Source organism: Mytilus edulis, chromosome 2 (assembly GCF_963676685.1).
Source record: "Mytilus edulis chromosome 2, xbMytEdul2.2, whole genome shotgun sequence".
Lineage (NCBI taxonomy): Eukaryota > Metazoa > Mollusca > Bivalvia > Mytilida > Mytilidae > Mytilus > Mytilus edulis.
The window spans coordinates 13982903-13997487 of record NC_092345.1 but is presented as its reverse complement, the minus strand read 5'-3'; the positions used below and the strand labels follow the sequence as shown (position 1 = coordinate 13997487).

At 32.7% G+C, this 14585-nt stretch overlaps 2 protein-coding genes across 2 annotated transcripts; one reads left to right on the top strand and one right to left on the bottom strand.

Annotated features, from left to right (window-relative positions):
* Nucleotides 1–2071: 2071 nt before the first annotated feature.
* On the bottom strand, nt 2072–5006 carry LOC139510490 (ctenidin-3-like). The gene is made up of 4 exons (XM_071297064.1): nt 4995–5006; nt 3996–4062; nt 2625–3062; nt 2072–2232 (listed from the first exon to the last, which is right to left on the bottom strand). The coding sequence occupies exons 2-4, from the start codon at nt 4054–4056 to the stop codon at nt 2219–2221; spliced, it is 513 nt and encodes a 170-aa protein (XP_071153165.1). The 5' UTR covers nt 4057–4062; nt 4995–5006; the 3' UTR covers nt 2072–2218.
* A 2191-nt stretch (nt 5007–7197) lies between these two features.
* Nucleotides 7198–10062, top strand: LOC139510489 (ctenidin-3-like). The gene is made up of 4 exons (XM_071297062.1): nt 7198–7277; nt 8187–8253; nt 9178–9561; nt 9957–10062. The coding sequence occupies exons 2-4, from the start codon at nt 8193–8195 to the stop codon at nt 9968–9970; spliced, it is 459 nt and encodes a 152-aa protein (XP_071153163.1). The 5' UTR covers nt 7198–7277; nt 8187–8192; the 3' UTR covers nt 9971–10062.
* The last annotated feature ends 4523 nt before the right edge of the window (nt 10063–14585 follow it).

Here is a 14585-nt window from a genome sequence, read left to right as displayed (position 1 = left end):
ATTTCTAATTTCCATGAAAATAATTTATAATAATGAAGTCAAAAATATTTGACTGCGTATCTTGCTGAATCATAAAGTCAATTCAAACCAAATTCAATGATAAACAAAACAAATGTACGACGTATGCTACAGTAAAACACAACCGAAAGATTCCAAGGGAAAACATCGAACATAGTATCATTTTTAGAGCTTTATAATAAATGAATATTGTGGGTCGGTTGAAAACAAAACTTTACGACAAAAGAGATGATTTCAGCTTTCCAATTGTGAACTTTCCTTTCTAAGTAGCAACATTCCAGCAGCACCTGCATACGGGGTATATGTCTCCCAATTGATACGATATTCCCGTGCTATTAAACCAAGAGTTCCAAATGGTGAAGTTGAAATCATCCCTTCGTAAATTTTACGGACGCCATCACGAGTTGGTTGACCGTTATGGAATAACCGTTTCACAAATGATATCGAATATGTTCCTTACGTCGTAACTACAATCCCCTTCCCTTTCATGAATGTGACCTACCGAATTAGACTATTTACCGGATTTGTAATCACATAAGCAACACGACGGGTGCCACAGGTGGAGCAGGATCTGCTTACCCTTCCGGAGCACCTGAGATCACCCCTAGTTTTTGGTGGGGTTCGTGTTGTTTATTCTTTAGTTTTCTATGTTGTGTCATGTGTACTATTGTTTTTCTGTTTGTCTTTTTCATTTTTAGCCATTGCGTTGTCAGTTTGTTTTAGATTTATGAGTTTGACTGTCCCTTTGGTATCTTTCGTTCCTATTTGTGCTTATTTCGATATGCTCGTTTTTATGTGTATTTTGTATGTTTTGAACAGCGGTATACTGCTGTTGCCTTTATTTATCTGTCTATGTTTCCTTTTTCGTTTTTCCGGTAGCGATTCAGGCCCATTGATTCCAATTTTTTATCACCCTTTTCACGATGGTCTTGCAGACGTTACGTTACGCACGGTGTTTGGTTTAGTAATGGTAACGTTAGTTGACGTCGTTTTTCAATTATTTCATCCTACTTCTGTACCAAACGTCAAAGCTTTGCAGCTTTTTATAAAACGGCTTGCATTTTGATGTTTAACTATTTATAAAAAATTTAAAAAAAAACATGTTAACATGACTGATTACTAGTATATATTTTTGACATCATATTCTTAACAAAATGAAAGTGTATATTTCAAATATTTGTCACTGCCCAAGCATGTCAATTGTTGCAAAATGCATTTATATATCCTCTTTGATTCTCAGAAATCCGTCATCACAAGTATCTAGGACTAGGCATTTATATCGATTGGAAACAGCCAGTACCAAAGCTTTTTGTGCTTCAAGAGTATAAATGTTATTAACCCACCTTCAAGTAGTTTTCTAACTAGAGTTCGCGAATATAATTTCAGGGTCTTTTTTTTTCGTATAACAACTTCTTAAATATGTGTCTTTCAAGAAGATTATAATGAAAAATAATTCTTGTTCAGGTCAATCGCAGCAACAGCTACTATTTATTCTCTGTTTGCTTTATCTATAATTCTAGTTTCATCCTCAGATTTTAAAATGAAAACGGCAGTTTAGAATTGTTGATTTTATTTAAAATTAAAAAGTCATCTACAGTCCTTGAAATAAAATGAGTAATTTCAAGTAATAATCTGCTTAATGTAAAAAAATGTAAACGATCATACACACCATAAATCTACAACCACTTACCATCGACTAGGAAAAGGCGTTACATAAGGTGGCCGGGTCAAAATGTTTGCGGCGCACAAATCTGACCTTCCAAATAATCTTGGACAAGATTAAGTTTGTTTCAGGCACGTACAGAATAAAGCAGTGTTAAACTAGTTTACTGGCGCCAAACGATTGATTGTTTGACGTCTGACAGCAAAGTAATACGTACAGCAAATACCAATTTCAAAGTTTTCGGTTTGAACTGTTCAAAAAAACAAAAACAAAAACAAATAGCAAAAATTACGATTTCCCAGGAAATCCATTACGGAAAGTGTCGTTCATCACATGGGGAAATTAAAGCCTGTAACACATCAAAAGAATGTACAGATGACTCCCCCAGCATGTTACAACTCGACCACAGGGGTAGAAACGGTTAGAAATAACATTAATAACAAGGTGTGTTGCAAAGTTTACTAATATCTACTAGTATATATGGTGTATATATAAAAGGGAATTCCATATCTTCTGTGTCTTTCTGGATGGACCAATCTAGTAAACACTCGCTGTAAAATATAAGTATTGTTTCTAAATATGTGTTTATGTTACGTCACAGGGACTCTTTTCAAAAAAAACCGTAGATAGAAAATACTCGTACGAGTCATGAACATATTTCTATAAATTACGATCAATTTTTAATTTTTGTCTGAGAATTTTTTGTGCAGAGTCCCAGACTTTTAAAGACGCCTTACACATATCTAATGAAACATGAATTGTTTATTTTCTAACAAAACAGAGCTTTGTCATTTATATTCTTGCTTTATTTTCTTCTAACCTTGTTTCATTTTAGATTTTTTCTTTCTGCATGCAAAACTGTTAAAAATGTAAGTAGTTTTTCTGGAGTATAAATAATAACGACGAATAGACTACAAAAAAATAAATTAAGACCATACTATACCTTTTTTAGTGCGTGGCCAATATCCTCCATATTTTCTTCCGCCCATTCCTCCATATCCACCCATCATTCCCCCGTATCCTCCCATCATTCCACCGTATCCGCCCATTCCTCCGTATCCACCCATCATTCCACCGTATCCACCCATCATTCTTCCGTATCCGCCCATTCCACCGTATCCACCCATCATTCCTCCGTATCCGCCCATTCCACCGTATCCACCCATCATTCCTCCGTATCCGCCCATTCCACCGTATCCACCCATCATTCCTCCGTATCCGCCCATTCCACCGTATCCATATCTACTGCCTCCATACATCATTCGTCTGTATCCACCGTATCCCATTCCCCCGTATCCGCCGCCCATTCCACCATATCCCATTCCCCTGTATCCGCCGCCCATTCTACCATATCCCATTCCTCCACCATACCACCCTCCTCCTTTTCAAAATGTAAAATAGTTAAATTATAATAATCATCTAATCTCAAAATGTTTTTTTCAAATACTATAAACTGATACAACGACATTTAATAGACATAATATCAATACACTTTGAAAAATTGATAATTTAGAACCAGTTTAGATATTGATAAGTTCAAGGATGTAGTCCTGTTTGTAAAATAAATGTCTTGATTGAATTGAACAAATATTTGATATATCACAATAAATGTCCTTTACCTTCCAATTTAATAACAATATATAAGAACTCCATCAACTTGCGACTGATAACTATAAAAAGGGGGTGTCTGATATCTAAATCAACAGTTTAATCGCTGGAGCTTGTTTCTGTACTGCATGTAAGCCATCTTTGCTAAAAGACACTTCGTCCATATTATAGTCGAAGACGCAATCTATTCAAACGTATATCTGATTTTAGTTCGTTTTGTAGTTTCTGTCTCATTTACATCTTTTAAGATTTCTTTTGGTGAATTCTTTTAATTTCTTGCATCAAATATCAACTTCTCTCAATATTTTGTGGTTTCAAACAATAACCAAAAGAAATTACAATTTGCTCCTTTATTATTTTAAACATTTTCGTCGTTTGAAAATTCATTAAAAGATAATGTATAGAAAATATATTTTGCAAAGGCTGATGAGCGCGTGGATGAAGTGCTTGAGTTTAAAGATTTTATCAAATCTTTGAATGTACTCAGGAAAAGTAAAAGTTATTGGATACCGACAAATCGAAAATATATAAATAAAAGTGTTATTCAACTGTTCTTCATTCCAAAGTCATTAACCTGGCAACGATAACAAACGATACGAACATATGATCTATAGTATGCATTTTATTTAGAACAGAAAGGGGATAATATCATAAGATCAATTTATTAAAATCTTGAGAAGTAGGTAGTTAGTCAAATATTATTTACCCATTTTTCCATAATTAGCAGCTGCAACAGCTATGGTGATTAAAAGAATTAGCAGCTTCATCTTTATCTGTAAATAATTAACGATACCTTCAGTGAAGAAATACAAAACACAAAGACGTAAAGCAATTGTATTTACTTATATCAACGTTATTATTGACTGATGTATAATGTTAAGAGAGTGATCAAAGCTACGTTAAGATAGTATTTACTGAATTTGGTTTTGTTTGTTGAGGTTTTTTTTATTTCGATTTAAGACGAAATAATATCAATGAAAATATAAGGTAAAAATCCGAATCAGCTTTTTCCTGCCATTTAAAAAAAACCAAATATCTTGAAAAGGAGCTTTTTTTTATTTGAAACAATGACTAATAGGGGAAAATAAATGGTGGTATTACACCTAAAGGTATTTTTTTTTTCTGTTTAACTAATATCGAAATATAAAAAGAACTAAATTATAGAAATGGCTAAAATTTTCAATTCATTAGTTTAAGTCACTGACAGCTTATTTAAAAATAATAATATAGCGCACCGATGAGTTAAAAAAGATATTTCAATTTTAATGCGAAAAAATGGAATTTTCGCACCAAAGGCAGATGATTTGAAGCTTTTTAAATTATATGAACATGTTAAAATTCATCTAGGGCCAAAACGAAATCGATTTTTTTTTGTTATTTTTTGTTCCATATCAGAAAGTAACAACTACTAGTGTAACAAATAAAATTTGTAATGAAAAATAAAATGTTTAAAATTTTGCTGAAATTTTTCTACCCTCGAGCCTCCATCAGAAAAATAAAATCTATTGACTTATGATCCTCAATGTTTAATACCATATTACCTTATATAGTGATAAAAAGATCCCCCCTTTTTACATACTAACCAAACAAACAAACAATGACAAAAGAACACCAACGTATAATACAATAATCCTCTGCCGTTATTAAAATAAATTATTAAAGTTTCAAATATTTGAAGAAATTAAAGAAATTTAAAGAAACCTACCTTCTATCTGTGAATACGTTTTCCAGAGAAGTTCGTGTTCAGCAACATTGCAGGATCCTATTTATATACCTCAGATCAGGAAATATACTTTAAAATACACAATTACGTTTGACATTAAAATTTGTTGACACAAGTTTTCACAATTTTCAATGACTTGATTCAATTTTAATGGACAATACTGACAAGACAGTTCATGTTTAATATAATTAATATCATATTTATAAACCACATTATCTTGTGAGTTTATAAAAATGATTGACAGCTTTTAAAAACAAATTCTATATTTTGTATAATTTTAAAAATATATATCATTATTTTTGCAATATTACAGATCTTATTTCTGTTTTTATTTTTGAAAACATCATTTTTTTCATCTCTTTTCGTTTGAGAAGTAATTAAATGTAACTTCCGTTAATAAGAATTTCGGCAGTAAAAGATATGAACATTTTCGCCTTTACTTGTTTTTACTAAAACGTTCAGGAACAGCGGGCACATGAAACGTAGTGGCATTTTGTTTTAATTTTATAGCAAACCATCTAAATGTTAAAAGTATTCATGTAGATGTATTTCTTAATTATTGTGTTATTAACCCCTATGCTTTAAAAATAAATGATTTACAACTGAAAATAAATCCGTTTGGAAAATTCGAATTTTATATGTTGTAAATATTTTATGTGACGTAACCGTACCGACTAATTAAATGCAATGTATATAGATATAAGAAGATGTGGTTTGGGTGCCAGCGAGACAACTCTCCATCCACGTTAAATGTACATGAAAGACAATTCATAGCTTAAGTTTCGATAAACATTTGGTTTTGGTTTGGATTACTCTTGATATTAATTTTTGAGATAAATACTTAAATGACAAAATCTATTGTTCAAACGGTTTATTATTAAGCCATCCATACTTCATTATAATTTCAATTTATGTTAGGAACCTTATATACTCTGATGAGATCAACCTCAGTTTTTGGTGGGATTAGTCTGTTTTCTGTACTATTATTTGTCTGTTGGTCTTACAGGCATTTACTGAGTACATAATATCACTGCAAGAATCGCATAAATTTTTCATACTTATAAGATGGTAAGTGTTTTTCTAATATACCTTTATTTTTTACTTGCATCTTGATATTCTGAAATGCGTCTAAAATTGAATTAGACATATCCCGTAATGGTGGTATGTCGTGCACGTAAGGACATTTATTTTTATTTTTCTGTAGACTTAGTTTTTTTTTTTATTACTATGTACTGTCAAGCTTGGTCTAATAATTGTTTCTCAGTCACTGAATGCATGAATATCGTTTGTTTTCCGAAGTTTTTTCTTCATTATGGATGATGTTTTTTTCGCGGGAAAATCGCGTAAAGACGTAAGGTGCTTGTCATTTTGTAATTCTTAAATGTACGATTTGCTTGGACTGTTAAATCTGCTATCAAGATTGATGACGCTTATTGGAATGTAAACAAAGCAATGGAGGCCGGAAGAAGGGTTTTCTGAAGTCCGGTTTGAAACGGCCATTAGAAAATTGGCATTTTTGTACTATACTTAATAATAACAACGAAAACATATCTTTTTTTTTAATTTAGAAGAGTAAACACGTATTATGCACTAATTTTAAGAATATACGTAAAATCTACTAATACTTTCTTTTTAAATATGAAAACAACAAAAACGATCCAACAGAACAAAAAGACTCAAGCATATTTGCACAGGTAACACACATGGACTTTTCTATCAAGCGACATGCTGTTGTTAGAGTGGAACCTTTGGTATCAAAGAGGAAAAACGTAAAACAGGAATACAGGAAGTGTGGAGTCACAGAGGAAACTTCTTTCTTTTGGAGGTTGTGGACATAACAAATAATAATTTTTAAAAAATAAATTATTAATTACTTCTCAAACGAAAAGAGATGAAAAAAATGATGTTTTCAAAATTAAAAACAGAAATAAGATCTGTAATTTTGCAAAAATAATGAAATATATTTTTTAAATTATACAAAATATAGAATTTTTTTTTAAAAGCTGTCAATCATTTTTATAAATTCACAAGATAATGTGGTTTATAAATATGATATTTATTATATTAAACATGAACTGTCTTGTCAGTATTGTCCATTAAAATTGAATCAAGTCATTGAAAATTGTGAAAACTTGTGTAAACAAATTTTAATGTCAAACGTAATTGTGTATTTTAAAGTATATTTCCTGATCTGAGGTATATAAATAGGATCCTGCAATGTTGCTGAACACGAACTTCTCTGGAAAACGTATCCACAGATAGAAGGTAGGTTTCTTTAAATTTCTTTAATTTCTTCAAATATTTGAAACTTTAATAATTTATTTTAATAACGGCAGAGGATTATTGTATTATACGTTGGTGTTCTTTTGTCATTGTTTGTTTGTTTGGTTAGTATGTAAAAAGGGGGGGATCTTTTTATCACTATATAAGGTAATATGGTATTAAACATTGAGGATCATAAGTCAATAGATTTTATTTTTCTGATGGAGGCTCGAGGGTAGAAAAATTTCAGCAAAATTTTAAACATTTTATTTTTCATTACAAATTTTATTTGTTACACTAGTAGTTGTTACTTTCTGATATGGAACAAAAATTAACAAAAAAAATCGATTTCGTTTTGGCCCTAGATGAATTTTAACATGTTCATATAATTTAAAAAGCTTCAAATCATCTGCCTTTGGTGCAAAAATTCCATCTTTTTTAACTCATCGGTGCGCTATATTATTTTTTTTTTAAATAAGCTGTCAGTGACTTAAACTAAAGAATTGAAAAATTTAGCCATTTCTATAATTTAGTTCTTTTTATATTTCGATATTAGTTAAACAGAAAAAAAATACCTTTAGGTGTAATACCACCATTTATTTTCCCCTATTAGTCATTGTTTCAAATAAAAAAAAGCTCCTTTTCAAGATATTTGGGTTTTTTTTAAATGGCGGGAAAAAGCTGATTCGGATTTTTTTCCTTATATTTTCATTGATATTATTTCGTCTTAAATCGAAATAAAAAAACCTCAACAAACAAAACCAAATTCAGTAAATACTATCTAAACGTAGCTTTGATCACTCTCTTAACATTATACATTAGTCAATAATAACGTTGATATAAGTAAATACAATTGCTTTACGTCTTTATGTTTTGTATTTCTTCACTGAAGGTATATTTATTTATTTTCAGATAAAGATGAAGCTGCTAATTCTTTTAATCACCATAGCTGTTGCAGCTGCTAATTATGGAAAAATGGGTAAATAATATTTGACTAACTACCTACTTCTCAAGATTTTAATAAATTGATCTTTTATGATATTATCCCCTTTCTTTTCTAAATAAAATGCATACTATAGATCATATGTGCGTATCGTTTGTTATCGTTGCCAGGTTAATAATGACTTTGGAATGAAGAACAGTTGAATAACACTTTTATTTATATATTTTCGATTTGTCGGTATCCAATAACTTTTACTTTTCCTGAGTACATTCAAAGATTTGATAAAATCTTTAAACTCAAGCACTTCATCTACGCGCTCATCAGCCTTTGCAAAATATATTTTATATACATTATCTCTTAATGAATTTTCAAACGACGAAAATGTTGCAAACTGCAATTTCTTTTGGTTATTGTTTGAAACCACAAAATATTGAGAGAAGTTGATATTTGATGCAAGAAATTAAAAGAATTCACCAAAAGAAATCTTAAAAGATGTAAACGAGACAGAAACTACAAAACGAACAAAAATCAGATATACGTTTGAATAGATAGCGTCTTCGACTATAATATGGACGAAGTGTCTTTTAGCAAAGATGGCTTACATGCAGAACAGAAACAAGCTCCAGCGATTAATCTGTTGATTTAGATATCAGACAACCCCTTTTTATAGTTATCAGTCGCGAGTTGATGGAGTTCTTATATATTGTTATTAAATTGGAAGGTAAATGACATTTATTGTGATATATCAAATATTTGTTCAATTCAATCAAGACATCTATTTTACAAACAGGACTACATCCTTGAACTTATCAATATCTAAACTGGTTCTAAATTATCAATTTTTCAAAGAGTATTGATATTATGTCTATTAAATATCGTTGTATCAGTTTATAGTATTTGAAAAAAACCATTTTGAGATTAGATGATTATTATAATTTAACTATTTTACATTTTGAAAAGGAGGAGGGTGGTATGGTGGAGGAATGGGATATGGTAGAATGGGCGGCGGATACGGGGGAATGGGATACGGTGGATACAGACGAATGATGTATGGAGGCAGTAGATATGGATACGGTGGAATGGGCGGATACGGAGGAATGATGGGTGGGTACGGTGGAATGGGCGGATACGGAGGAATGATGGGTGGATACGGTGGAATGGGCGGATACGGAGGAATGATGGGTGGATACGGAGGAATGATGGGTGGATACGGTGGAATGATGGGTGGATACGGAGGAATGGGCGGATACGGTGGAATGATGGGAGGATACGGTGGAATGATGGGTGGATATGGAGTAATGGGCGGAAGAAAATATGGAGGATATTGGCCACGCACTAAAAAAGGTATAGTATGGTCTTAATTAATTTTTTTGTAGTCTATTCGTCGTTATTATTTATACTGCAGAAAAACTGCTTACATTTTTAACAGTTTTGCATGCAGAAAGAAAAAATCTAAAATGAAACAAGGTTAGAAGAAAATCAAGCAAGAAGATATATGACAAAGCTCTGTTTTGTTAGAAAATAAACAAATCATGTTTCATTAGATATGTGTAAGGCGTTTTTAAAAGTCTGGGACTCTGCACAAAAAATTCTCAGACAAAAATTAAAAATTGATCGTAATTTATAGAAATATGTTCATGACTCGTACGAGTATTTTCTATCTACGGTTTTTTTTTATGAAAAGAGTCCCTGTGACGTACCATAAACACACATTAAGAAGCAATATGTATATTTTACAGCGAGTGTTTACTAGATTGGTCCATCCAGAAAGACACAGAAGATATGGAATTCCCTTTTATATATACACCTTATATACTAGTAGATATTAGTAAACTTTGCAACACACCTTGTTTTTAATGTTATTTCTAAGCGTTTCTACCCCTGTAGTCGAGTTGTAACATGCTGGGGGAGTCATCTGTACATTCTTTTGATGTGTTTCCCCATGTGATGAACGACACTTTCCGTAATGGATTTCCTGGGAAATCGTAATTTTTGCTATTTGTTTTTTTCGTTTTTTTGAACAGTTCAAACCGAAAACTTTGAAATTGGTATTTGCTGTACGTAATACTTTGCTGTCAGACGTCAAACAATCAATCGTTTGGCGCCAGTAAACTAGTTTAACACTGCTTTATTCTGTACGTGCCTGAAACAAACTTAATCTTGTCCAAGATTATTTGGAGGGTCAGATTTGTGCGCCGCAAACATTTTGACCCGGCCACCTTATGTAACGGCTTTTCCTAGTCGATGGTAAGTGGTTGTAGATTTATGGTGTGTATGATCGTTTACATTTTTGTACATTAAGCAGATTATTACTATTGAAGGCTGTACGATAACCTATAGTTACAAACTACTACGAAGTTTTGTTCACTGGTGGAAAGTTGTCTTATGGGTAACTATACAAGGATTATAATTAAGTACACCAGACGCGCGTTTCGTCTACAGAAGACTCACAAGTGACACTCATATATCCTAATATTTTAGCCAAACAAGTACAACGTTGTAGAACATTGAGGATGTTATATATTGTAAGTAATATCCTTTCAAACGTCATCAGTTTCTTGACGGACACATACTTTTATTGCAGATTCTGCACCACTATTTTAGGTTGTTATCACCCTTGATGGGGACCGACACATTTTTGTGATGTGGGATATTAAGGACGGATGGGGTTGAAAAAAAGTCGGATCTGGGGAAAAGTCGGAAGTTGAATCCATGATTTTGGATGCGGGGGAAACCCCAAAAATAACAAAATAACAAAATGCATGAATGGTCATGATGTGTCTTTACCATTGAGTCAGCAGCATGATGTTAAACGAGGACATTACTTTTTTAACATTGGTAGAAATGGGGTGATCTCTAACATCAATTGCAGACTTTTGAAACCGATGTCAGTGTTATCAAATATGACACATGTAGTCCACATTTCATTTCACTTTGACATAGCCGCATATATTTCACTGAAACAAAGTCCAGCCAAGTAAAGGGTATTGACGAAAAAAGGAGAATTTCATCATGAATGGACTTGTTTTCCTTGATACGAGACAGAACGGTTCCTCAAGATACACTTGTGGGAACTGTACTTTTTTTTATATTGTTTTGGTCATTCGGGAGACTGTCAAGCGGGGCTCCTACATTCTAAAAAAACCAAGTTGCTTGATGAAAAGTTTGATGAACTCTAATGTTACTATAAAGCGTTTCTGCTTTTAAGTTATGGTAATCAACACATTCTATATATAAATATGAACCAATCATATAATAACAAAAATGTGTCCATAGTACACGGATGCCCCACTCACACTATCATTTTCTATGTTCAGAGGAACGTGAAATTGGTGTCAGAATATGTGTACTAAAAGAGGGACGAAAGATACCAGAGGGACAGTCAAACTCATAAATCCAAAATAAACTGACAAGCCATGGCTAAAAATAAAAAAGACAAAAAACAATAGTAAACATGACACAACAAAGAAAACTAAAGAATAAGCAACACGAACCCCAACAAAAACTGGGGGTGATCTCATGTGATCCGGAATGGTAAGCAGGTTCTGCTCCACATGTGGCACCCGTCGTGTTGCTCATGTTATAACAAATCCGGTAAATAGTTTAAGTTTATTGGACTTCATCAAAAACTACATTGACCAAAACATGAAGCGGGACAGACGAACGAACGGGCGCATAGACCAGCAAACATAATGCCACTCTACTATCGTAAACAGAAAGGGTACATGTGAAAATTATGATAGCAGCGATTGGTATTTCGAGGTCGCTTTTGTGCAGTTTTGATCGATTTACTCGGAGCTCCAACCAGTCTAAGGAAAAATATTTAGGTGCATGTAACGTAGATGGGGCATAAAAACGATACATGCATCTAAATGTCATTATTTTCACATGTACCCTTTCTGATATATCGTCTTTCATGTCTGAAAGTTTAAAAGCCATTTTCCCAGTAGAAATCCAAATATATACATTTTCTCAATGTCGGATATTTTTAAAATTATTGTGAAACTGCCTATTCTAGAGGTGGCGTGAATCAGATGTGGATACTTAAAAATTCCAAAGATCTTTTAGAGTACATACAATCGAACTCTCTTTCATCTTGTAACAGTATTAAAACATTTGACTTTTCTACTCTTTACACAAGTATTCCACATTCCAAACTAAAAGACAAATTGAAAGAGTTGGTATTACTTTGCTTCATAAAAAAGAATGGCCAACGTAGATACAAGTATCTTGTCTTAGGGAGGGATAAATCATAATTTGTAAAGAATCACTCTGATTCAAACAAGAAATTCTCTGAAACCGATATTATCAAGATGCTTGATTTCTTGATTGACAACATATTTGTAACGTGCGGAGGACGTGTTTTTCAACAGACTGTCGGCATCCCAATGGGAACTGTGCCCCTCTACTTGCCGACTTGTTTCTTTATTATTATGAGGCTGACTTCATGCAGGAACTTCTTAGGAAGAAAGATAAGAAGTTAGCAATATCCTTTAACTCTACTTTCCGCTATATAGATGACGTTCTTTCACTAAACAATTCAAAATTTGGTGACTATGTGGAACGCATCTATCCCATCGAATTGGAGATAAAGGATACTACAGATACAGTTAAGTCGGCTTCATATCTTGACTTACATCTAGAAATTGACAATGAGGGTCGGTTGAAAACAAAACTTTACGACAAAAAAGATGATTTCAGCTTTGAAATTGTGAACTTTCCATTTCTAAGTAGCAACATTCCAGCAGCACCTACATACGGGGTATATATCTCCCAATTGATACGATATTCCTGTGCTTGCATTTCCTATCATGATTTTCTTGATAGAGGGTTACTGCTCACAAGGAAGCTATTAAACCAAGAGTTCCAAATGGTGAAGTTGAAATCATCTTTTCGTAAATTTTACGGACGCCATCACGAGTTGGTTGACCGTTATGGAAAAACCGTTTCACAAATGATATCGGATATGTTCCTTACGTCGTAACTACAATCCCCTTCCCTTTCATGAATGTGACCTACCGAATTAGACTATTTACCGGATTTGTAATCACATAAGCAACACGACGGGTGCCACATGTGGAACAGGATCTGCTTACCCTTCCGGAGCACCTGAGATCACCCCTAGTTTTTGGTGGGGATCGTGTTGTTTATTCTTTAGTTTTCTATGTTGTGTCATGTGTACTATTGTTTTTCTGTTTGTCCTTTTCATTTTTAGCCATGGCGTTATCAGTTTGTTTTAGATTTATGAGTTTGACTGTCCCTTTGGTATCTTTCGTCCCTCTTTTAATGACTAAAATCGCTTGCGAGTTTACTGTACAATGAATTCTGAATGTGTCAGATGCAGATTTCCCCTATTGCCTCTTGAAAACATTATTGAAAAAAAAATATTGCATCTAGTTTTAGAGCAGAAGAGCACAATATGAGGAAATTACCTATTTTCAAAGCGTAGATCCGAAGAGGCATGCTATTTGTTAAGATAGACTAACACCTTATGTAGCTTGGAATATTGTAAAAAAGAAGAGCTGGTTTGTACATGTATATAGAAAAAAATAATTTGTATATTATAAATATAAATAATTGATATATTTATCATTGCCATAAAAACGGGAGGTTTGGCATGCCACAAAACCAGGTTCAAAACACCATTTTTGTCTTCATTAAAATATCCTGTACCAAGTCAGGAAAATGGCCATTGTTATATTATAGTTCGTTTCTGTGTGTTGCATTATAATGTGGTTTTTTTTTTTGTTGTGTCGTAGTTCTTCTCTTATATTTGATGCGTTTCCCTCATTTTTAGTTTGTAACCCGGATTTTTTTTCCTCAATCGATTGATGAATGTCGAATAGCGGCATACTACTGTTGCCTTTATTCATGCGTGGCGCTAAGATGAAAGTCATCTGGAGTGTATCAAATTTGATGAAAATGTGTTTAAAGACATACAAACAAAACTAGACATATCTTACTTTTATAATTTCCTTTAAACATTATTTAAATGTGTATCAGATGTGAATTTACTGGTATTAAATTTGTATTTCACAACAGGAGTTTTAGGATGGTATTTACCAGGAAATTATCTTATAACTGTAAATTGAATTAAAGAGTGGGGTTACAACCTTTTAAATAATTGGTTTAGATGGGTCGGTAAATAAGTTTAAATATTCACTTGTTAAATAATATATATGAATGAAAATAATTTAAAATCAAATATTTTAATGGTTAAGGAGTAACATTGAAATACAACAGCATTGGCACACCTGTTAGTTACTTTTCTCAAATGTTAAGGGCGTCTTCCACCAGGAAGGTGTGGTTTGAAAGATAAATGTCAAATATATTTTTCTCCTTTAATGTTAAGAGGAAAAAGTCAGGTT